The sequence below is a fragment of the Trachypithecus francoisi genome, unplaced genomic scaffold (assembly GCF_009764315.1).
Source record: "Trachypithecus francoisi isolate TF-2019V2 unplaced genomic scaffold, Tfra_2.0 Lachesis_group13, whole genome shotgun sequence".
In the NCBI taxonomy this organism is placed as follows: Eukaryota; Metazoa; Chordata; class Mammalia; order Primates; family Cercopithecidae; genus Trachypithecus; species Trachypithecus francoisi.
Window position 1 is genome coordinate 121969895 of NW_022681458.1, and position 26288 is coordinate 121996182.

A 26288-nucleotide genomic window follows, 5' to 3' on the forward strand; every position below is an offset into this window, starting at 1 on the left:
TTCTAGCTACTTGAAAGCCTGGTGAGGCATAGGGGTGAGGCATGTGTGCAGGACACAGAGACATGTTCTGCCGCTCTCTACCAGGCAGCTGAGGTCCCAATGCCAGAAGCTGCAGAGATGGCCTGCTAGCATTTTAAATACTCAACAGTGAGTGGAAGAGGCACAGCGGGGCTGCCTCCACTCAGCCTCATCCTGCAGAGAGAAGCACACTGAACGGCCGGCAGGGAGGAAGGTCAGCACAGCAGCGTGCTACCCGCTGTTGGCAGGAGCTGGGCGGGAACCAACCCTGGCCATCTCATTTAATTCTCATGAAAAATTCTGTGGAAATATCCATTCCTATTTTATACACAAGGAAACGGAGGCTCAGAAGGTGAAATGACTGGCCCACATATTTGGAGCAAGGAGGCATTGGTTCTGGGACTTGCATGTCTGTGATTCCAAAGCTGGTCTCCACCTCCCACACCAGACTACTAGAGGCTAAATGCCAGAAAGCAGCCGCAGACCCTTCCCTTCCACAAAGGCAGCCGGAAGCCCAGGCATGGAACACATCTCAGGGACAGGGCAGGCCTGTTAGAAACAGCGAGGAGGAGCTGGGAACTGAACAAATGGCACGGGCCCTGGAACTGCGCCCCTGCTCAACAAGGACGACAGCAATGGGGACTCCACTCCGTATTACTACATGGCCGAGATCCAAGGAAGGGGCTCTTAAGCTGTGGGCTGATTCTGATTCCTCTATCTCCACATCCCAGCTGCTCCCCATGACCCGCCTGTTCAGCACCCCTGGCCACGTAAATGACTCACCTCCTTATGGGAGTCTTTGTGGGCTTCCAGAGTCTTCATAATCGTCAGCTCGGCGTAGTTTTTAAATCTTGCTGGTTGATTTCTCAGAATTTCCCTCAAAACTCTCAACGCCAGTGCTCGAATTGAATGCTGGAGTATAAGGGGAAAGGAAGACATCAGCAAACACCACACCGCACTTTCACACGCAGCAGTCAGCAGGTTCGGCAAGGCCAAGCACCCAGTTCTGGGTTCCCCGGAACCTTGCAGAACCCTCTACACAGATCACATGGTTTACTTGAAATCGGCTTTACTTGACACTGGCTCTCTAGACATCAGCTCCATGAAGGCAGGCACTGTGCCTTAGGGTGACATTCCCAGGACCCAGCGCCTGACAGGCACTGAAAAAAGCTTCCTGAACAAGCCATGCACTCAAGACCAAATGAGGATGATACACCTAAGTTCATTATCAGTTTTCTGGGGATTTCCAGATTTCCTGAGGCTTCAGCCTACAAATTATGCTTCTGTAAAATGTATGAAAGAATGTGTACAAAGCACCTGGATGTTTCATCAACACAGCCTGTAAGACTGAACTCCACCTAAGGACAGTGGAAGGCCTGTCATTATTCCTGACCTTCCATGTGATGAGATCACTGGGTGTGTAGAGGCCTCAAGTTGGTTAAGGCCAGAGTTATGTATCTGGAGGAAAGCCATTCCAAATAGACTCCTAATCTCAATAAAAGAGAATGGAGTTTACACCAAACAGAGCCAGAAAGTACATCCTGATTCTTTGTCACTCATCTGTACAATTCACACACTAATACACCATTTTACCTGTCTTCTACATGACATCACTTTGTCTCCCAACACAGCCAACAAGGCATAACTGCCTCATGAGCCAATACTTTGTCTTTTTTAAAAAGTATTTTTTAAAAGTTTTTTTTTTTTAAAAAGTGAAACAGATTACTTATTACCATTCTTCTATCTTTACTTATCCCTAAACCAAACCATTAATCCGAAGCATCAGAAAGCTATCTGAGTCTCCACAGCATGGCACGCAGTAAGCCTCCCTGCCACTCGGTTGCCATGCAAGTCCCCTCTAGCTGGCCCTGGGCATGGCCTGTCACCTCCTGGCAATCCTCCCATCCCCCTCCTCCAGCCCCTCACCACAGCACTCTCTTCTCATTTCTGCTGGCCTACACAAAGCCAATGTGGATGGAGAAAGTTTTTCTTGTAGAGATTTAATTCTGGTAATTCCCAGCATCTATTCCTGTTTCCATACAAGGGACCAGCTCCACAGGTGGGAGAAGGCAGGACTTTGACCAGATTACTCCCCCTTTTAAGAGTTCTCTATGTACAATGTGCAGATCACAGACCAGGCATGTCACAAATGCCTAGTTTGTCACATTCAAATGTCCCAGCATAATGAAGCTTTTTTATTTTAAAATTAATAATACAAAAATCAGAATCATGCTTCTGGAACCTGCCACTTGACTGATTAAAGTTATTGGAACTCTTAACATGTAGGGGGGAACCAAGATGGAATTTCATGGAATGTAGCATTTAATTAGGTCTTTTAAAATGGACCTTTTTATTTCTCAATTACATATGAAACAAAAATGAGACTCACAAGTGAAAAAGTGCATCCTAAAAGACCACATTCCATGCTAATGAAGTTTTAAGAAATTCTGTGTTAAAGCAACTAGATGCAGGAATGAGGTTCCCTTAACTACTATAAACCCAGTTGCAGACCATGCACGTAAGCCAAGAAGCAGCTTGTTGCTGATAAAAACATGACCTTACTAAACGTGCTCAGAAAATATGTGAAAAATGAACAAATAAATGTTTTGATGTAAACAGTAAGCACAACCCAGAAAGTAAAGCTGAAGCCAAGCCCAGCAAGAAAAGGACATCGTGACCCCATTACATGGAAAGGGGCAAGGAAAGGCCAAACCAGCATCTCACGTCTTTGTCTCCAAGGGTCTCCAGCAGCAGGAGCAGAATGGTCTTGAAGTGCTCCTCCCAGACACCAAGGCTGTCTTCCCGTGTGATCTTGAGCAGCTCCAGCAGGGCTCCCTTCCGTTCCTCCACTCGCTCGTTATGGTTGGACAGCTCTTTCAGAAGGTCAGCCACCAGGTCAGAATGGTCGATGGGCACTGGTGAAACACACCACACATACGTCACCTTGTGAGGAAATGCCCGGCACCGGGGCTTCCTCAGTGGTGCCCAGTGATCCTTCCCTTCCTGCCTCATCTCCCAGAGGCGACGCCTCCTTCATGGTTCCCTTCCCACCCTCCACTCTGCTTCACTGTCCGGCCACCAACCTTCTCACCAAGTTCACTGTGAAAGCAGAGGTGCGAGACCAGCTGTCCAGTACCAACAGTCAACGTCTTCACCCTTCCTTGCTATCTTTTCCCTTCTACTTCAGACAGAGAGGAGAAATGCCTGCATCCGCCAAAGTGCCTTTTCAACCCTCTAATTTTCCGAAACTCTCTCCCACTGCCATGGTCCTGAGTCAGCCCCACCACTGGACAGCCTTTTACCAGGGTCAAATCCACTCCCATATGCACATTTTCCTCAAGGCCTCCTCACCATCACATCTGATTATCATCCATTCCCTTCTCAAATGTCTATAGCTTAGGAACCAGCATGGTGAACAAATACCAATCAAGGTGTTTGGACTACTGGTGGACTATCTATGTGGAGACTAAAAACTGGCCCAAGAGACTCAACATAGTTACCTGCAGGGCTGTGAACACGGTTTCTACGGCAGAAAGGCACATCCTTTCTCCTCCATGTTCTTTTAAGAAACCTCAACTCTGAATATTCAACTTTAAATAGAGAGGATGAAAAAACAAACAAATCAGACAAGTTATTAGGAACTACTTAAACGTGTATTTGCATACTTCTTTAGCTTCTCAGATTGGGTAGCAAACACACAAGGAAGTCTGAAATGGTAAAGAACTCTGTCATTTCCTCCTGCCTTCCTACCTTTTTCTCCTTTTCTTTCAGCCTTTTAGTAAACAGCTGGTGAATAACCAACATTGTAATTTCTACCTTAATCGAGATCTATAAAGGATAAACAATTCTATAAGCAATGAAAACAAATAGTCCACTTCTCCCAGGAAGTGCCAGTCCTTACAAACACTATACCCCATTCGCTCACTGCCCAGTGAGCAGATGTGTGGGCAGAGTCTGAGATGCTACCCACCAGCCTATAAGCAATTAATAGCCAAGATTCGGCTTTTCATCCCTACAGCCACTTCTGCTTTCAAACAGAGAACTTCTCTTCTATCTTAGCATTCCCCTACTATCTGATCCCTGCAAGAGGATCAGCTTTCTTTTCTTTGGGCCCCCACTGGATCTGGCATCTGCCTCCAGCACAGGCCTTCTCTGGTACTAGTGTGACCACTATCAGTCTACTTCCCTGACAGACTGTGAGCTCTCTGAGGCCGGGGGCTGTGTCTCCTGTGCCTCGGTCCCCGGCAACCCATACACTTCATGACACACAGTAGGCCCTTAGTGAATTTTAACTATTTAGAATTCTAATGTAGGTTCTAATTACTCATTCAAGCCTGAGAAATAGGCTTCAAAACCGTAATTTTTAAAAAGCACTATCAAATTGAAATAAACCAAATCACGTAACATGAGAGATGAAAAAATAAATAAGTTTCAGATAAAAATACTGTCGTACAAATACATACGCATCACTCACTAGTTTATTCAATAATGGACACTGGTTTCTTAACACAGGAGCCAGAAAGAAACCAGACTAGCTCTGCCTCTGCTCCCTACTTCCCATGTTATATGCTTACGTTACATTTTGGGCAAATCTTTTTGACCCCACACTTAGCTTAGCACCACACACGGTAATGCAAGTGGTCAGTGTATGTCAAACCCCTGCCTCCCAAATGCAGCACGGAGGTCAACACAGCTCCAGGAAGACCTGGTTACAAAGCAGGTGTGAGAGGAGAGGGAAGCCTCGGAGTGGTGCTTCAGGATCTCACTCCACAGCTCAGGGAGCTGGGAAGCGCAGGCCCAAGGCCTTCACAAAGGCTGAGTCCGTGCTCGCCCATCCTGTTTGTTCCTATGCCCCTGGCTTGCCTGGGCCCTGGGTTCTGCAGCAGAGCCTCCCTGATGGTAGAGTTGGCCTTCCCTCACGCTCAGCTGTGGCACTGGCTACTTCATATCATGTGTGACTGTTTATTTCCTCACTGCCCTGTCACTTGTGCTTCTGTTCACTGTCGTGTTCCCCGTGCCTAAGCACACAGTAGGGATTCAGTAAGTAGTGCCTGAACAAATGACTAAGCAGAAAGAACAGACCCACAGTCTCCATTTACATCTGACCAGTGGGCCTGGTACTGGCCAGACAGGAGGGAGCACAAGGCAAGCACTTCTGGGTGGGGACACTTAAGCAAAGAGACACCAACCATCTCGAAGCTGCTCCATGTCGTCATCGAACACAGCCTCTTTCAGGGCAGTCTTGTCGTAGGTGTTGATGGCATCTGAATAGGGGTATGGGTTGTAGTCTCGTGCCCGCGGTCCCGGGAAGGCGCGCGGAGGCTGGGTGTTGAGTAGCGAGGTCTTGTTATCCAGAGCTGTCCGGCCTCCTTCTACCTCGCTGGTGGCAGGGGAGGCAGCACCCCCATCACGGGACACCTGGAGCACAGCACACTGTCAGTTCCCTTCCGGGACTTGTAATGGACATATCCTTTGAATGCTCAGAAATATTAAGAGGGCCAGAGATTTTCACTTGAAATACGTATGGCCAGTGACAAAAGGACAGCTATTAGTATTGCAGTGTAAAAATACCAAATCCATAAACTACCATAAAAGGAACAATATGCCTGCATTTGCATCTAGTCTTTACACTTCAAATCTCCTTTACTTTGTAATTTGGTGATTCACTTTACCAAGGCGTTTCCTGAGGGATGAAAGGCTCAGAAGCCTTTCCTTGAGAAGGAAAGGCTGTCCACTCACACCCCTGCTCTCAAGGACCAGATCAGCAATGGGGGATTCTCACTGCGGCCCTGCCCACATCCACAGAGAGAAGCTCTTCCAACCGCCATCATTAAGTCTAATGGGTGTCGTCATCCCCAAATTAATTCCTTGCACTCTATGTATTCCTGCCTAGTGCTGGGCCTCAACGCGTCACAATCTCCTATGACAGAGAACTCAGCACCTCCTAGGCGTATCATCCTTCTTTTAGATATTTCTGACTCAGAGTTGTTATGCTGGGTCAAAGAACAGGTCTTTAGTATCTTCTGAATTTTGTTTTTCTTTGCTAGTATATTCTGAACGTTGTCTTCAACAAATTCAACCGCTGGCCCTCTGACTGGCCCCTTGCCATGGTATTGACAAGAGCAAATCACTTTTACTCTTAGGGTCCTCTCATATGGGGCACACCACTGGTCTAGCCACTTTGCAGGTGGCAGTGTAGCCCAGAAGGTGTGGGCTGGTGCTGGCAACGGGGCCAGACTGTTTTCCTCATCCCAGACATCTGACTATCCAACAACGGTGGAAACATTCCAGGCAGCCAGAACACATTGGTGACACCTATGGCAAAATTTTTACTTGTGCCAGACATCTGACTATCCAACAACGGTGGAAACATTCCAGGCAGCCAGAACACGTTGGTGACACCTATGGCAAAATTTTTACTTGTGCCAGACATCTGACTATCCAACAACGGTGGAAACATTCCAGGCAGCCAGAACACGTTGGTGACACCTATGGCAAAATTTTTACTTGTGCTGATGACAGGATACATTTCTCTCAACTTCTGCTAATGCATTTATACTTTTTCCTGGTTGTGGAAAAGTAGATGTAACATATCATTTTAATCATTCCTAAGTATATAATTCAGTGTCATTAAATACATTTATGATGTGTAACCATCACCACTATGTATACCCAAAACTTTCTCATCATCCCCAACAAAAACTATGCATCCTCATCCCTCTCCCTCCCCCTACAACCCCTGGTAACCTTTATCTTATTTGTCTCTCGGAAGTTCCCTATGCTAGGTACCCCAGGTAAGTGGAATTGCTGAGCACATCCCACTGTGTGTATATACCACGTTCTGTTTATCTGCTCATCTGCTGATGGGCACTTGGGTTGCTTCCGCCTTTTGGCTCTTGTGAATAATGCCGCTACGACACAATGGTGCACAAATATCTATTCAGGTCCCTGCTTTCAATTCTTTTGGACGTGAATCTAGTGGAGGTGTTTGGGTGCGTTTGGTTTTTAACACCCACAAACAAAATTTTATATTAAGATGTAAAAAGAATTCATAATATATGCATAGATAGAAACAAATTAAGACTAAAAAGGTATAAATCAAATCTTAACAGAGGTTTTCTCTGGGTGGAAGAAAATTCATGGATGGTTTTAATTGTTTCTTTTTATAAGTCTTCTAAAAATACTACTATTATAATAAAAAATTATTTATCAAAGAAAAAGGTAAGTCATTGAACAGGAGGTTTAAAAAAAACAACAAAAAAAGAGAAGGGTTTTAAAAACTTCAGACATTTTAAAAATAAAGCTCAACCAATTCTAATCATTGTTAACAACAAAACCTTACTACCTCAGTGTATGTCTCCATGCAGGCTTTGCGCAGCAGGAATCCTGTGTGCACTCTGCCTTCTGTTTTCTTTTCCTTACAGTGCAAGCATTTCCCGTGTGGATGAAGTTTTTGTAACCACCATGTTTAATCACACCACTACCTCTACTTGGCTTTTAAAAAAGATTTACTCAGATGTTCCCCTTTAATATTTTTGCTACTGTAGCTAATGCTGAAATAAGCTACCTTAAGGAAATGACATATATATTTTTTTCTTCTGTAGAGTTCTTTCTTTAGTGTAGACTAACTATACTGGGTAAAGAATATGCAAATCACTTTTGCTAAATGTAATTTTGCTGAGTGCCAAAACATTGTATCAATTTCCCATGGCACCAACATTACACTAGATCCTTATACTCCTTCTAGTATTAAATGTTGTAATTTCTATTAAAGCAAAGCAGAAGGGAACCTTGATATAAGTCTGCTGTATTTCTGTAATTGACCATAAGGATGGGCTTTCTCCCTATGTTGAATGTCTTCATTTTTGCTGTGTGCACCACCCTCCTACTGCATCTGACATTCATCCTATGGCTTGTCTCCCTAGATTGGGTTTCCTTGTTAGGCTTAAGAGGAGATGTACTGGCTCCGGAGTCTTTCACATTTAACACAGTTTTATACCCACCTCAATGATTTAGCTAAAAATATGGTAAGTGGTGGCTAAGTGAATTCTGAAGCTCCTTTATTCTTCGATTTTCTTTCTTTCTTTTTTTTTTTGAGACAGAGTTTTGCTCTTGTTGCTCAGGCTGGAGTGCAAATGGTGCAATCTTGGCTCACTGCAACCTCTGCTTTCTAGGTTCAAGCAGTGCCTTGCCTCAGCCTCCCAAGGAGCTGGGATTACAGGCATGTGCTACCACGTCTGGCTAATTTTTTGTATTTAGTAGAGATGGGGTTTCACCATGTTGGTCAGGATGGTCTTGAACTCCTGACCTCAGGTGATCCACCTGCCTTGGCCTCCCAAAGTGCTGGGATTGCAGGCGTGAGCCACCATAACTGGAAAAAGTAACCCCTCACGCATCCATCTTTTCTACTGTTCTTGGTAGGAGTTCTGTTTCCCTAGTCAGATTCCCCCATTCCTCACACTCCTCACAACAAGTCCCCCGCTTCAAAGCAGGCCTCCTTCCACTGCCCTGGGAAACCAGCCGTGGAAAGACGCTCTACTTCCTGCTTCAAGCCCCTAAAGCTGCCCCCCTCCCTAGCTAAGACCAGACATTCTACCTGGGCCCTAACCTCATGTCCCCACATCCCGAAGGATCCGCACCCAATCATCTGCTCCCCTCCACTGTGTAGGCAAGGTGCTTCTCTCCACTGGCTCTGCTGGGAGAGATCTTTCCCATCTGAAATGCCCTTTGATCCTCATTTCCCTCCAGTTTGTTCCTCAACTTCTTCATCCACTGTGATCTGGTTTCCATTCTCAACCCTGCACTCAACTATGCTCACAAGATCCAATGTACTCCTGGAAGAAACTAAATTTGGATATTGCAGACTGTAACTATGTGTAAAGTTTATTTAAGAAGAAAAAACATGGAAGTCCAGTGAGCCCATTCTCAAAGGAAAGGTCTTAACTTTACATCAAAACACTGGCAAGTAAATGTGTATTTTATATCTTTTAGGTTAAAACAGAACATTTAACGTGGATAATAAACAAATAATCCAATGGAGCCCTTTCATTTCATATGTGACCTGTTATCTCTTTGCAGCATGGCCCCTTTGGCTAGAATGTCCTTCCTGAAATAGTCTCCCTTATCTTCTATGCCACCACCCTCTCCTGGTCTCCCTCCTGTCAGCTCTAGCTTCTGTCCTTCCCTTAGTGTTGATGCTCCTTAGGATTCTGTCCTTATCCTTTACCTGGTGATTTCACTTACTCACTTTTCTTTAGTTATCTTCAAGCAACTAATCAGTATCTCTCAAATATCGAACTTCAGCCTAAATCACTGGCTGAAACAGACTGGTATATCCAAAGTCCTGATGGATATATTTGCTTAGATATTCCACAATTCCTGCAATTTGCATGTATTCAAAAGAGCATTCATTGTATTTCAAAAAGAGCATCTCCTTCTAGAGTAATATTTCACTGAATTGCACTAGCATTTGCTCAATAGCCCCAGAAGACTTCTGATTCTTGTTTCTGCTCATGCCCTATTCAACCCCACTTCCTCCTGAATTATTCTCCATTCCAAAGTTAACAGTAGCCTGTCTAAAATGTAAGTATGACTGTGCCACTTCGCTGCTTAAAGATCCTTCAATGACTCTAGTATCACCAGGGTAAAGTCAAAGCATTGGTTGGGAATACCCCAGTGAGCACATCCTTCCTGAGCTGGCCTCTGCAACTCTGCTCTGAATCTTCCCAACCACTCCTCATGCCCAGTCTTCTCCACTTCATCCACTTCAAACAGGAAATCACACCATGCCCACGGCCATGTCTTAGTCTTCAAACAGGCCCTCCTCTGACGACAACCCTCCTACTCGACCTGACAAACTCCTCTGGACCTCCAGGCTTCAGTTCAGAGGTGACATCCTCTCTTTTGCACATCTGATATAGTTTGGCTCTGTGTTCCCACACAAATCTGATGTCAAATTGCAATTTCCAATATTCGATGAGGAACCTGGTGGGAGGTAATTGGATCATGGGGGCGGAATTCCCCCTTGCTGTTCTCATGATAGTGAGTGAACTCTCATAAGACCTCGCTGTTTAGAAGTGTGTAGCACTTCCTCCTTCGCTCTTTCTCTCCTGCCACCATGTGAAGACATACTTGCTTCCCCTTTGCCTTTCTGCGATGACTGTAAGTTTCCTGACGCCTCCCCAGCCATGCCTCCAGTATAGTCTGTAGAACTGTGAGTTAATTAAACCTCTTTTCTTTATAAATTACCCAGTCTTAGGTAGTTCTTTATAGCAGTGTAAGAACTAACTAATATATAAAATTGGTACCAGAAATGGGGTATTACAATAAAGATGCCTGAAAATGTGGAAGCACCTTTGGAACTGGGTAATGGGTAGAGGTTGAAACAATTTGGAGGGATCAGAAGAAGAATGGAAAATGAAAGAAAAGTTTGAAACTTCCTAGAGACTTGTTGAATGGTTGTGACCAAAATGCTAATAGTGATATGGATAGTGAAGTCCAGGCTGAGGTGGTCTCAGATGAAGATAACGAACTGGAGTAAAGGTCACTCTTGATATGCTTTAGGCAAAGAGACTGGCAGCACTGTGCCCCTGCTCTAGAGATTTGTGGAACTTTGAAGTTGAGAGAGATGATTTAGGGTATCTGGTGGAAGAAATTTCTAAGCAGCAAAGTGTTCAAGATGTGGCCTGGCTGCTTCTAAAAGCCTCTGCTCATTTGCACAAACAAAAAAATGACCTGAAACTAGAACCTATATTTAAAAAGGAAGCAGAGGGTAGAAGTTTGGAAAATTTGCAGCCCAACCAGGCAGCAGAAAAGAAAAACCCATTTTTGGGAAAGAATTCAAGGCTGCAGAAATTTGCATAAGTAATTAAAAGCCAAATGTGAATAGCCAAGACAATGGAGTAAACATCTCAGGGCATTTCAGAGACCTTCATGGCAGCCCCTCCCATCACAGACCTGGAGCCCTAAGAGGGAATAATGGTTTTGTGGGCCAGGCCCAGGGCCCTGCTGCTTTGTGCAGCCTTGGTACATGGTGCTCTGCATCCCAGATGCTCCAGCTCCAGCTATGGCTGAAAGGGGCCAAAGTACAGGTTGGGCTGTTGTTTCAGAGGGTGTAAACCCCAAGCCTTGGTGGCTTCCATGTGGTGTTGGGCCTCTGGGTATGCAGAAGGTAAGAAATGAGGTTTGGGAGCCTCCACCTAGATTTTAGAAAATGTAGGGAAATGCCTGGATGTCCAGGCAAATGTCTACTGCAGGAGCAGAACCCTCATGGAGAACCTCTACTAGGGGAGTGCAGAGGAGAAATGTGGGGTTGGAGCCCCCCACAGAGAGTCCCCACTGGGACACTGCCTAGTGGAGCAGTGAGAAGAGGGCCACAGTTCTCCAGATCGCAGAATGGTAGATCCACCAACAGCTCTCAACATCAGCCCATGAAAGCAGTTGTAGGAGCTGTACCTTGCAGAGCCACAAGGGTGGAGCTGCCCAAGGCCTTGGGAGCCTACCCCTTGCATCAGTGTGACCTGGATGTGAGACATGTAGTCAAAGGAGATTATTATGGAGCTTTAAGATTTAATGACTGCCCTCCTGGGTTTCAGACTTGCATGGGGCCTGTAGTCCCTTTGTTTTGGCCAATTTCTCCCTTTTGGAATGGAAGCATTTACCTAATGCCTGTAGCTCCATTGTATCTTGGAAGTCACTAACTTGTTTTTTATTTTACAGGTTCATAGTTGGAAGGCACTTGCTTTGTCTCAGATTAGACTTTGGACTTGGCCTTTTGAGTTAATGGGGGAATGAGTTAAGACTTTGGAAGACTGTTGGGAAGGCATGATTGTGTTTTGAAACGTGAGGTCATGAGATCTGGGAGGGGCCGGGGTAGAATGATATGGTTTGGCTCTGTGTCCCCACCCATATCTCATGTCAAACTGTAATTTCCAGTGTTGGGGGAGGGAGCTGTTGTGAGGTAACTGGATCATGGGGGTGGACTTCCCCCTTGCTGTTCTTATGATAGTGAGTTCTCACGAGATCTGATTGTTTAAAACTGTACAGCACTTCTCTCTTCACACTCTCTCTCCTGTCACCATGTGAAGACATGCTTGCTTCCCCTTATACCATGAGTGTAAGTTTCTGGGGGCATTCCCAGCCACAACTCCTGTATAACCTGTAGAACTGTGAGTCAATTAAACCTCTTTTCTTTATAAATTACTTAGTTTCTGGTAGTTTTCTTTTTTTTGAGATGGAGTCCACTCTGTTGCCAGGCTGGAGTGCAGTGGCGTGATCTCGGCTCACTGCAACCTTCGCCTCCCGGGTTCAAGTGATTCTCCTGCCTCAGCCTCCTGAGTAGCTGGGACTACAGGTGTGCGCCACCAAGCCCAGCTAATTTTTATATTTTTAGTAGAGACGGGGTTTCACCATGTTGGCCAGGATGGCCTCAATCTCCTGACCTTGTGATCTGCCTGCCTCAGCCTCCCAAAGTGCTGGGATTACAGGTGTGAGCCACCGCACCTGGCCTCTGGTAGTTCTTTATAGCAGTGTGAGAACTGACTAATACAACATCCTCCCTAGGTACCACAACTAGCCACAGGTCTCCTGGATGCTAAGCAGTGGCCATACTCACTGCACCAGGATCTTGTGCTTATCTGTCTGCTTCTCCCATGAGACTGGAGCTCTCAGAAAGCCATGGTGGTGTCTGGTCCAGGCTCACTATTTTTATTACATCATGAAACAAAACTATGTCCAGAATAAACAAAAGTAAACTGAGAAAAAAGGCACTAAACATTCCTGGAAAAGATAGCTGAGGGCTACTCTTTTGAAATTGAAATTTTGTAAAATTAATTACCTTGGGCCTCTTATCACTATTTTATGGTTATTATCAAAAAGACAAAAAATAACAAAGGTGAGGATGTGGAGAAAATGAAGTTCTTATATACCATTGGTGAGAATGTGTATTAGTACAGCCATTATAGAAAACAGAACAGTGGTTTTTCAAAAACCGAAAAATGGAACTACCGTACAACCAACAATTCCACTACTGCGAATTTATCTGAAGAAAAGGAAATCAGCATATCAAAGAGAAGCCTACACCCTCATGTTTGTTATAGCACTATTCACAACAGCCAAGATACGGAATCAACCTAAGTGTCCCTCAACAAATGAATGCATAAAGAAAATATGACATATATACACAATGGAATACTATTCAGCCATAAAAAGAAATGAAAGCCTATCATTCACAGCAACATGCATGAACTGGAGGACATTATGTTAAGTGAAAAAAGTCAGGTACATTAAGACCAAAATCATATATTCTCACTCATTTATGGGAACTAGTAAGAGTTGAGCTAATAGAAGTAGAGAGTAGAACTGTGGTTACTAGAGGCTGCGAAAGGTCGGGGTGGGGGAGGAAAAGAGGCTGGTTAATAGCTACAAAACTACAGCTAGGTAAGAGGAATAAGTTCTAATTCTCTATAGCAGGAGTCCCTAGCCCCCATGCCCTAGACTGGTATTGGTCTGCGGCCTGTTAGGAACTGCGCAGCACAGCAGGTGAGCAGTGGGCAAATGAGTGACGCTTCATCTTATTTACAGCCACCCCACATCACTCACATTACTGCTTGAGCTCTGCCTCCTGTCAGATCAGTGGCAGCATTAAATTCTCATAGGAGCGTCAACTCTATTGTGAACTGTGCATGCGAGGGATCTAGACTGTGTGCTCCTTATGAGAGTAAAATGCTTGATGATCTGTCACTATCGCCCAACACCCCCAGATAGGGCCATCTAGTTGCAGGAAAACAAGCTCAGGGCTCCCACTGATTCTACATCACAATGAGTTATATAATTATTTCATTATCTATTATAGTAATAACAGAAATAAAGTACACAATAAATGTAATGTGCTTGAATCATCCCCAAACCATCCTCCCATCATGTGGCCCAGTCTGGAAAAATTATCTCCCACAAAACCAGTTCCTGGTGCCAAAAAGGTTGGGGACTGCTGTTGTATAGTACTGTAGGGTAAATACAGTTAACAACAGTTTATTGTGTACTTCCAAAACACTAGAAGAGAGAATTTTTCAATGTTCCCAACATAAAGAAATGATAAATGAGGTGATGGATGTACTAATTACCTTGATTATTATACATTCTACACATGTATCAAAATATCACTTCGTAGCTCATAAATGTGTACAATTATTATATGCCAACTAAAACTAAAAGGAAAACATTATTTTAACTACAGGAAAAAAATAATGATGAAGCTCAGTAATCATGAGGTTTAGTGTTCAGAAGTCTCATTACGTGTCATTGAACTGATACAGAGTTCTCTTTTAGCCTAGGGATACTTACAATATCACATTCCTTTTTGCCATCTCGTTTAATGGGCTCATTCAGATCTTCTTGGCTTCGAAAACTAAACTTTTCAATGGCTTCTGTAACTCCACGTAGAGAACTATAGATTTCTTCAGAGTTCAGGTTCTCTGTATCATAGTCCAGCATGCTAAAGATAAAAAATATTTTATTTCTTAAATTGAGGTATATACATAGAACTGAGATGTAGGCATAAGTTACTTCCCATAATTTAAAGAATAAGACATATTTATAGTTTCGTTTATCGGGTGATTTGGAATGAAAAGGAGGCATCTTTTGTTAGAGGACCACCACTGGACAATTACACATCTTCCTTGTTAAAACTGCCAAACACATTACATCAGCACTCAATAAAAACCAGTGGGAAACAACAGTAATCATGAGAATGTAGGAACTCAAAGAGTGACACTGGTGACTGAAGGCACGAGATAATGAAAGTGCAAAAATAACTTTCTTATTTTGAAGATGGAAAAAAGGAGTTTGGTTGTTACTGGTCGCAAATGTACAAACTTAAGAGGAATGGGCAGTTGGAAGTAAAGCTAGTACTACAAGCAAATTTCAAAGGAGCAAAGTAAATAACCTCACAAGACAAGGTTATACTCCCAGGCATCCAATCCAGAAAACAAATAAAACCCTATTAAAAAAACAAAAACAAAAACAAAACAGAACAATCCTAGACTCAAAGTCAGATCCACCCTACAAACGGGCCCAGAAAGTCTAACGCACACATCATCTTACCCAGGAGCCTGACTCTTCTACATGTTTCTATTTGGAGTTTTACAATCAAAGCAGATTTTATAAAAAGTCACATTCCTGGATGGACATCTAAGAATCCTCACAAAAGCAAGAAATATTTGTTGTTCATGGAAAAGTGTTATTGACTGCTGTCTTTATAGACATTGGGCACAGCAAAACATGAAATGAAGCAAAAAAGCCAAACAATCCTTTTTGGTGCACTGTAGTTTGTCAACAAGTGCCTTGTAGATGTCTGGAAAGTGCACTGAAACAGGGAGAATCCTGAGAACAAAAACCATCCTGAGAATATAAAAGTTTTTTTTTTTTTTTTTTTTTTTGAGGCGGAGTCTCGCTCTGTCGCCGGACTGGAGTGCAGTGGCCAGATCTCAGCTCACTGCAAGCTCCGCCTCCCGGGTTTACGCCATTCTCCTGCCTCAGCCTCCCGAGTAGCTGGGACTACAGGCACCCGCCACCTCGCCCGGCTAGTTTTTGTATTTTTAGTAGAGACGGGGTTTCGCCGTGTTAGCCAGGATGGTCTCGATCTCCTGACCTCGTGATCCGCCCGTCTCGGCCTCCCAAAGTGCTGGGATTACAGGCTTGAGCCACCGCGCCCGGCCTGAGAATATAAAAGTTGTAAAAGCATGGGATGGATATATCAGCATAAAGCAAGCAAAACATGAAGCAACAGTCAATCAAGGGCAAGTTAAAAAAAAAAAAATCTTAGTTTAAATGTCACTTGTTTCAAGAAAAGATCAGATGAATTCATCTAATTTAATTTTTAAAATAGTCCTGAGCTATACTGAGGATTGCTAGGGACACACACGCAAACAATCCTTGGCTGTATATAAGTAAGCATGCAACATTGTTTAAGGACTAAAGAAAAGTATATAAGTAAGCATGCAACATTGTTTAAGGACTAAAGAAAAGCAATCTTCCTGTTCTTCAAGAGAGTAGTAACTGAAGAAACTAAGTATCCTTCCTACACGACCAATCCTATACATTCCCAAAGTGAGTTTCCTGTAATGTAAAAATGATGAATATTTACTAAGTACTCTTCCTTAAGTACTCTGCCTTAAAAAAAAAAAAGTTTGGGCAGATGAGCAAGGTAAGATTTGGAGAGCTCTCACTTGGAGTGGCCAGATCTCTAATGGCTTGATGTTGCAATGATCCAAGTGTTTTCTAGGGCTGGTGCTGGTAAGTTCTACAGCCCAAGAGCTGACCACAATCTCAAAGATGGGAGCTATTTGTCTAGAATTGCAAATATGGCCCAGATAAAACCCACTTTTCCTGATGAATGACAGAAAATACATAACCCAATTGTATTTGGAGTGTTCACAAAAAAACCAACCAAACAACAACAACAACAACAAAATTTCAACTCGAAGATTGACTTGAGCATCAAACAAAAAGAAATGTGAACCTTGAACAGGTATGCTGTTGAAATTCCGTGTCTCAACTGATAGGAGGTAGAATAAAAAATCTGAACAGAATTTAAGATCTCAACCTCTTCTATGTTCACAAGGCTGTCTGTCAAAGAGGCAACACTCCTTAGATGTGAGGAAGGCATGACCGAGGGGCCAGAGGCTCCCCTCCTCCTTCTGAGGACACCACAATACTAGCTCATGTACAGACAAGGCATTTATACATCTGGCCAGTACACTACTTTTTATATATAAAGACTGAGTATTATGACTCAAACAAAAAATATATATACAAGATGTAAAAAAAAAAAATGCCTTAAAATACTTTTAATCACAACAACCAAAAATAACAGCATAGCCCATGCAAAAGAAAAAAATCCAAAAGACTGAAAGAACGATGGGATGGACAAGAGGAAGTCTGGCGGAACGTTCACGTTTTTAAAGGGATGTCACAATATTATCTCCCATACGTCGCTTCAGATAATGTCAGCTTTCAGATAGTTCATCTCATTATTCTCAACCTGAACTTTCCTAAAAATAGTTCATTTCCGATCACACCACTTCACTATTACGATAGCCTCTTTTTAGAATAAGAAAATAAAGGATTCTGCCAGGTAATTTCCTCCTTCTCACTTTGAATTAATAAACCAACTCAAACTCCCAATTTAGGAGCACCATTTGCAGAACCAAGAACAATTGAAGGTGTCTTCTTTTAGGCGCACTAGCCTGAGGTTTGAAGTATCTCCTTGGTATGAAGCTAAAACAGTGAGCTGCAGGTGAGAGGCATAACTGCTTACCTCTAGGAGGACATGGACCATGCTACTTTCTTTGCTATTTTTATGCTTTGGCTTGATTTGTAGTTTTCCAAATCAGTATCTGTTAAGTTCTCACTTAAAGGAAAAAGGAATTTCCCATGAAAGCCATTATCAAGGAGGGTAGATATTATGTCCTCACAAGCGGTATATGAGGGAGCCGCAGTACGGCCTCAGAAGTGGACTGAGAAGAGACCTGGGGAAACCTCAGTCTGCCATCTGCCCCACAGCCTGTCTTGTTTCAGCCTGAGACAACCCCAGGACATAATCCTCGGGTTAGAGGTCAGGCCCTGATCACCTGTAAAGACTCTGGTTAGACTTCAGAAGGGCTCTCTTAGGGTTTTTTAAATTAGGGAGAATTCCTTAATCAGTCAGTAGCCACTGACCTAAGGTTAGGCTTACGTCAGGCCATGCCACCCAACATGGAAGCTGAATGCGGCCCTGGGCTTGCCCGCTGAAGGATTCATGTCGTGGGGAGGGAGGAGGGCAGGTCTCCAAGAGAGAGAAACTGGAGAGAGAAGTCTGCCTTCTTTGTCGTTTTGTAGGAAAAGGGTACAATGTATAGATTAAGCATAGTCATTCTTTGTTACGGAATCAATAGGATTTTGGCACAGAGCAAAGAAACAGGCATACAGATTCCCTCTTAGTTTTATGTAACTGATAGGTTTTCTAAATGTAAAAGTCTCTAGTCAACTATCCCTGCCTCCAACGGGCAACAGAAGTTGTAAGTATTTAGTAAGCATTCTCTCTTAATGAGTTAGCTCAACATGTATTATTGTGTACATATGTGAAAGATGATCCTAGGAATGGGATGTGCTCTGGAGGGATAACCTTGATGTGTGGCTGGCAGTGAAGCTGAGTGCCCATGAGGGCATATGGGTCAACATACTGGGAGATAGTCAACAAACTGATCTTACACTTGGAGGCACAGCTAACCTTAAAAAAAAGAAAAAGGAGTGACCTGCTTTGTTAACATTAAAGACAGCAGCCGTCTCCTCGTCTGCTTGCCCTAACCTTGTGTATCTAGAAACATTCATCGCAGGGTTCTCTGTACACTTTAGAAATGACTTCTAGAGGTATAAGAGCTTCAAAAGGAAGGTGTTGTTAAAATGTTTCATTTACTGTTTTTGGCTTCACTATGTAGATTATTTGTATTCCACAAAAGTCAGAATACAAATCTGTGCAAAAGCTATCTATGAAGCATTTCAAAAGTAACAGACCGTTTTGTTTGTTTGTTTTTTGTTTTTTTTTTTAACCCTTTTCCTATCACACCCTCTATCATAGAGGGTAGAAACTCATCTCACAAAGCACAATGACAGCTGGACTGCCCGGTGCTCTAACAGGTTTCTAGGGAAGAGATTCTCCGATCTTCGGACCTTATAAAAAGCATCCCCAAGAGACCCTGAAAGAGACATCTGCAGTACTATGTGGACCCTTCTTTGTACCACAGATTTACCATCTGTCAGCATCTGAGGGAAACCCACCCTGTCTTCCAGACTCATAAACAATTGTTGCATAACCAGTGTCCATGATGCTGCACTCGGCATCAACTGTGGGGGTGCATGAGGTGACTGACAGTTCTCCTTCTTAGAGGCAGGGCATCCTTAGCGAGCTATAACAGTTATCCTGCCTCGTGGGGATTCCTTTCTGGATGTGTGTGCTCAGACTACCCTTATATGACAGTATGTAAGAAAGAAATCAGCTATATATAGTCAATAGCATGGCTGAGAGTGAGAGGTGTAGTTTGGGAAAGAGTAGGTCTCCTGGCTTCTCAGGGGAATGCCTTCTGCACTTTAGACACATGCTAAGGAAACTGCTCCCACTATTGCCCACGCTGACCTCACAGCATTTCCTGAGCTCTTTCTGGGGGCTGAGCACTGCACTGTACAGAAAGGCCCACAATAGTGGGTGGTGATGAATCTCATCAGGTTATAAAGGGTCATCTGTCCCTGTGACACAGCAGGAACCATACTTGTGAGATTTGGCAAAGATCACACACCTGCTCACACTTCTCACCAAGGCTCTACTCCTGCTATGTGACACCAAGAAAGGGACCACACTGGAGGTAGCTTAGAGGCTTTCCCAAAGACCTGAGACGACCTTGGAAACGCAATAATATTGTGACACCTCAGACAAGTTTGACAGGTAGCTTGTTACCTGGGAGAGTAAGAGCGCCTGAGAGCCTTGTGGGAGGGAGCGGTGGGGATGGAGTTAGGCTGAGAAAAGGGAGGTGGGTGCTTCGCTAACCCGTCGGCACTCCAACCCCATAACCGACTGCAGTGATCAGAAGAGGAAAATCAGAGAGAAATACAAAAAGCAAAGGGGAGGGGAGGAGGAAAGCACTACACACTAAGTGTCTTAGTCTCTTCTTTCCTTGACAAAGTTCTATTAAAGTTAGTCAGAGCAAAATTAGCACTTCATCATACAGAGAAAAGAACAAATTTTGTTTTACAATTTGGTCCTTGATGAGACTGGTTTATTCTTTCCCCTCCCAACCATGGAATGTGTTTACTACTTAAAATCACACGAGATTCCAAGAGTGTCTATGTGAGAGACTGTGTGTATGTGGGAGTATGAGGGGGTGTGTGTATCTGCATGCACTGGGAAGGACATAACACAATACACAAGAAAATACGGATGTTCACTTTCAGTTAACTCATCGGTTATTTTAGAAAGAACCAAATAAAAATCACGGGGCCTCAATTCAAATGGAACCAGAGGGACTCCAGAAGGAGGACTCAGAGACTGTGCTACTCTGACCAGAACTCCAATGTGGAGCAGTGCATTCTCTGGGGCTGTGATCCAGTTGGATGGTGTTCAGAGACAGCACAAGCTGTTTCCTTCTGAAACAAGAGTAGCACCACTATGAGGGCTAGTATGTTAAGTCTCAGCGGGCCAGCTCAGAGTACCAGGTCATAAAAACCAAATCTCTCTGCTCCTATCACCTAATATGAGAACTGAAATTCTTCTGGGAACACAGGTATTCATCTTCCCTTGGCAAATGTCACTGGGTGCCCGGGCTTGCAGAGGCCCTGAAGGAGAGTTCTAACAACTGCTGCAATTCAAAAGGATTGAGGGAAAGCCTGGGAAAGTGGGGAGCTGGGCTGGCTGGTGATGTGGGGGAAGGCCAGGGTGGAGTCCATGGCATCAGCGCCAGGGCACCTACGGAACAGCCCTGCCTGCCACTGGCATTCACTGGCATCATCACAGCGGGAGCCTCTGCATGCTAGTCTTTCCTGAGCACAGGTATGGCTCTGCTTTATAAGGAAAATAAGTCATTGAGATGCGAAGTCACTACCATACAGAGGCCTAAAGACACACTGGCCTCTATGTGAGGCACGCACTGGGTCAGACACACACACTGGGTTGGAGGTGAGGGCACAGGAGGGATGCAGGTGACACCTCTGGCTGGGCCTCTGCTTGGGGAAGGAGGGGCAGACACACCCACCTCCGAGTGTGGGGTGCGGTCTCCCTGTTAAGCCCACTTTGATTCTATCCATACTCTGGATCCTCTCACAAGAGGACCACTAAAAATGACTTCCTATTGCTAGGGACACATACGCTATTGACACAGAGTCATCCTGCTCTATGACATGTTTGCCAAGAACATATGGCAGACCAGAGCAAGGACCACCATATACTTTTTTCTCTTAAAGGAAATGGACTTCAGATGATTTCTGAAGCCCCTTGCAACTCAGTTTTTCATTTACCATAAAATCACATTGGGTAAAATATAAATATGTACTTCACATATTTATAGCACATAGATCTCTTCTCCAAATACCAAGTAGTATTTGTGTATTAGTTGGTAATAGGTAATTTACTCTTTCACACAGAAATGATGTCTAACAGAATGTTTTACAAAAGTTTAACCTATTATCTACAGCATCTCTACTACTACTGGGTTGATAAAAAAAAAAAAATGACTTCCTCACTGGTGAGAGATATATACATATATATTTTATATATATGTATATATATAAATAAATAAATATGACAGGGTCTCATTCTGTTGTCCAGGCTAGAGTGCAGCTCACTGAAGCCTCCATGTCCTGGGCTCAAGCAATCCTCCCACCTCAGCCTCCCAGGTGTGTGGCACCATGTCCGGCTGATTTTTTATTCTTTGTAGAGACAGGATCTCACTATGTTGCCCAGGCTAGTTTCAAACTCCTGGGCTGAAGCAATCCTCCCACACTGGCCTCCCAAAGTGCTGGGATTACAGGCATCAGTCACCATGTCCAGCCGCTAGTGATATTTTTAAACAATTATCAGACTTACCATTTCAGAATAGTTTCTTACTATCATCATGATCCAAGTATAGAAATTTTGGACTAAAAAAAAAAAAGTTCATTTTGACAGTTAAAATTAGGCTTAAAACAGGCCAGGTGTGGTGGCACATGCCTGTAATTCCAGCATGTTGGGAAGCAGAGGTGGGTGGATAACCTGGGGTCAGGAGTTCGAGACTCCGTCTCTACTAAAAATACAAAAATTAGCCTGCCGTGGTGGTGTATGCCTGTAGTCCCAGCTACTCAGGAGGCCGAGACATGAGAATCGCTTGAATCCAGAAGGCAGAGGTTGCAGTGAGCAGAGATCATGCCACTGCACTCCAGCCTGGGTGACAGAGTGAGACTCAGTCTCCAAATAAATAAATAAATAAATTTGACTGAAAACAAATAATTGGTAATAGCTTTTCCCCTACAGAATAAAAAGCTAACACTGTTTGGTCAAGATAACTCAAAGGAATGGCAGGTTGCAGAAAATCAACAATTTAAGAGCAATGCTCAGGTAAAAATAGCTGAGATTATATACAACAGATCTGTCTACCTTTTTATAGTCTCCGTAAATGAGGTAACCTACTCAATTCTATTTAGTGCAATAATCCATTTCTTTTATCACTTTCCTTTAGAAAATATGCAGCCTATTTGAATATTTCTAGTGACATGATAACATGAGGCAGTTTTTCCCACTGCTGGACAGTTTTAGTTGCAAGAAAAATCATTTCTTCCGTGAGCTCAAGTTGGCTGAGGCCACCTGGCTATCTATGCACTGAATGATGGCAAGTTTAAAAAAATAGATTTTTCCAAGAAAGAAACTACATAAATAACTCCCTAAAGAAGAATCTGATAACAAGAAAATATTTAGACCACACATGAACTACCGAATATTGAAAATAAATCTCCTCGTTTCTTCCACTGATCTGTAACTATAAATAAAAATTAAGATGGGGCCAATTAAGAAGGGATAATGACCTCGAAAAACAAAATTTTTAATGACTTGAGGACCCATGGAGATTGACTTAGCCAGTTTCAGCTCTGATGAATGATACTAACAGCATTAACAAGGTTTTACTTAGATTAGTAGCACAAATAATAATAAAATGCTTAATTTGAGTTACACCTTCTGACTTACTATCTAAAGAATGTGCCACCCTAAGAATGCAATAACTAAAAGATGTATGAACTGTATGTTATGGAAGAAAAGATTTCCCAATTAATGTTGCATAACTATCTCTTCTAGACAGAGGCAACAATGTACAGAAAATTCAACTTTTGCATATAATTTTCTCCACTAGGAAAGATAATTTTATGATTTTACTGTCACCACTGTACCACCATATTCTTTAGATATACATGGTAGTATTAAGAAAAAAAAAATTGGCTGAACCTCAGTCACACCTGGGGAAAGCCAAGCATATTTTCATTAGTCTCTGGTCTCAACTGTTTAATTGTAACAGCCTGTTGAAGCCATGACAACACAGACCAAATCTGGAGACATAATGTCACATTGCCGTCTACCTAAATGTAGTGCAGAGGGACATTTGGGGGAGTAAACATAAGGGCAATCTAAACAGCAAGATAAGACAGCTACAGAAAATACTTGGTTGCACCAAGAGGAAAATACACATTTCTTATGCTGCAAAGTATTTAAAGGATATGAGGAACTGGAAACCTTCAGTGATGAGGAAGAAGTGTGGGAGATTCTTGATCACTTAAAAAACTAAATGTAAAAGCAATTATGTTTTGATATCTTCCTAGTAACAAGGTCCCATTAAAGGGAAAATAGCACACTTGTGGTATTGTCATTTCATTTTAAGATCTCGGTGTCAGCAGCCTTCAGGACAAAAGCTTACTGGTTTGTATTGTTAGTGATCCCAAAGAGTTCATCCTGTAGACACAGCATGTGTGCCCCTTGCTGGTCCAGACACTGGCTCTTTCATCAAAATCCTGGCCTGTAGGGCAACTACTTTGAGTGGAGCCATGGGTAACTCCCAGCCCATGTGAGGGGTCACTAAAGCCACCATGCAGACTTCTAAAGGTCCTGGTCAGATGGTGAAGTATTACTAAAGATCCCAAGACAAAGCAGGTTCTCTTTTTAAGTCACTGCCTCAGCTTCTATAGGACCAATGTTTGCATGGTCCCAATAAGAGTATGCAATGTGGACCCAATTTTAGTTCTCAGATTCTAAATCACAGTCCTTCAGAGCAGCATTCTGCTTCAAACACGATAGCAACCATGTTTAGAATGACTACTTGGGTTAAAAAACTACCCCAGACTTGGTGTAACTGACTATAACAAGTTGGCTTGGATGACTAAATACCTTCAGGTTCTACCACTTGCAGAACAGGTAATGAGCTTCTACATGGATTCTATGCAAAACAGTACCAAATGCAAACTTTCAGTTGTAGGTCTATTAGGTACCAGTGAGTGTTTAGAGCTACTAGAACCAGAGAACATTCAGTACACACCACTCATCTTACCATAGAAGTTAACCCCTTTGCGGAAGATTATACAGTTACAATTTGAGTGAGGACTAGAACCCATGGTTCTTGATACTCAATATTCTTTTTGTTATTTAGCTTAGTCTAAAAATCTAGAAATAGGCTGCACAGCAATTAAGGTGCTTTAGTTTCTTTAATTCTGTGGAAAGTAAAGAAGTGACCTTACCTTGGAGACAGACCCCCATGGGAACAGTTGGTGGGTGAGGTTAGGGGGCTGGTCCTGCTGCTGGTGTGTCGGGAGGGCGTCCGGCCAATCGTATTGCTTGGAGAGCCCTGGGGTGAAGCAGAATAGGCATCATTATTCCAGTGCTGTACATAGAATATTATTCTATTCTCTCCTTAGTCTTTTAATCCACATGTAAATAAATGGGTAGAATCTGCCCAGGATGGTTCCCCCCACCCTCAGAATCATAAGGCCAATTTTAAGTGCATATAAACCAAAAATGAATAATCATCCTACAGGCACTCCTGGAGTCCAATGATTGATGTCGGGTGTGCTAGAGTGACAGACAAAATTGAGCATCTACATCTTTCCAGTGTTGAAAAAAAAGACCAACTCAGTGAATGAATGACTAATTGCATAGCCTAGTGAAAATGTAGCTGACTGAACAACCTAAGAAAAAACGCCATCCTTAAATATCAGATTCATTCATTCACGGGGCTCAGGATGGCCCCGTCCTCAGGATGCTCGGCATTTCCTGAAAGAGGACAAGGAAACGGGGTATTCTATCAGAGTATGTTCTAGGTAAGGGCCCCGCAGAGGTCACGGACATCACACAGGCACCAGCCGTGACCAAAGCACTCACCACACTGGTGTTACTGGAATTCTTGAGGTGGTTGTGCAGGAGTTTGGTGGCACCATCCTGGAATGTTTTTGGCAAGGCACCAAGTAACATGGTAAATTCAGGAGTATTCAATTCAAACAGAGAGATTAGCACAATTTGTGCTGCCTAGAAAAAGGAACCATGATTAATTTATGTAACGTACAATAGGTCCTTCATCAAAATGTTGATTAAAGTTGTTTTTAAAAAATATTTTATAAGTAAAATCACTAATAAGAGGGCATTCTAGGCATCAAAAACAAAGAAGCATCTGAAGAAAATAATATCAATCATTAGTCTGACTTCAATCTGGAAAATAAACTCTGGCTTCATTTTAATGTCCTGGCCTTGGAATTCCACAGCACACTAATAATAAACTCCTAGAACTTTTCTTTTGTTATCTAGTACTAGGCAGGAAGCTGGTAAATAGGTAAATGAAACAATTAAAAATTTTAAAAAGTTTAAGATTGATCCCACTTTAATAATTCATAACTGAACAGGGATCTCAGTGCACCTTGGAGAGCACATATTTTTAAACAAGCTGCATTAGGTTATCTTGAGAAGCCACACTCCTCTTGACTAAGAAACACAAGAAAACGAGTATAAATACCCCAGAAAAACTTCTACTTTTACACCTATAAACCAAGGAGAGAGACTTCTGAGAAGCAAACTGGACTTTGAAGGAGTCTACACTAAAAACATGCTCTTCTGCCTTTTGGAAAATGTTCTACTTTTGCTTATTAATTGAGTCAACACACTGCAAGCCTGCTTGTAATGACTGTGGTAGCGAGGTAGGCAAAGAAGTAAGAGTAGTCAGTGAGACTCGGGCTTCTAGTAAGTGATGTGCTTTCTATGGATTTAGTAGCAGGCAATCTGAGCTTAAAGCACAATGCCTGAGGAATTAATTATAATAGTTTTCATTTACAAAAGCCAAGCCAAAAAAAAATTTAGTAAATACTAATTGGTATTTCTCATTAATTTCTAAGAGTCAAGAGAAAGAAAAAGAAACAAAAAACTGTCTGTGATTATAATCACTTCTTTTTCGTTTTTAATCATAAAGATTTTACAAACATAAAGTCTTTCCAAAGACCGTAATTTTTAAGATTGCAGTAATTATTCAGAATTTTTTTCCATGACATAGAATATTACACAAAAAATGTGCTTGCAGAGAGATTCTTTTGGAAATAAAAATCACAAAATAGTTCAAGGCTTTTACAATGCTACAATTAATTATAAGTCCAGTTAGGACAAAATTACTATTTTGTGCATGGAGAAGGAAAATAAATCCAAAAACTCAAAGGTATTTAACCAAAAATAAGAATTATGAATTTAAAAATATAAT

The 26288-nt window shown here is 42.7% G+C and overlaps 1 protein-coding gene across 21 annotated transcripts in view; it reads right to left on the bottom strand.

Moving 5' to 3' along the window:
* Positions 1-26288, bottom strand: part of CLASP1 (cytoplasmic linker associated protein 1) — a 305011-nt gene that overhangs the window by 23480 nt on the left and 255243 nt on the right. For 12 of the 21 annotated variants that reach the window (XM_033231808.1, XM_033231807.1, XM_033231800.1 and 9 more), the window contains 6 exons: positions 24932-25075; positions 24292-24398; positions 14359-14509; positions 5208-5436; positions 2743-2933; positions 802-930 (listed from right to left, as the gene is read on the bottom strand). In XM_033231808.1, coding sequence (XP_033087699.1) covers positions 802-930; positions 2743-2933; positions 5208-5436; positions 14359-14509; positions 24292-24398; positions 24932-25075 — 951 coding nt within the window. Of the gene's footprint in view, positions 1-801; positions 931-2742; positions 2934-3518; positions 3609-5207; positions 5437-14358; positions 14510-24291; positions 24399-24931; positions 25076-26288 lie in introns of all 21 variants that reach the window. The other 9 variants (XM_033231811.1, XM_033231795.1, XM_033231791.1 and 6 more) reach the window with 1 other exon arrangement.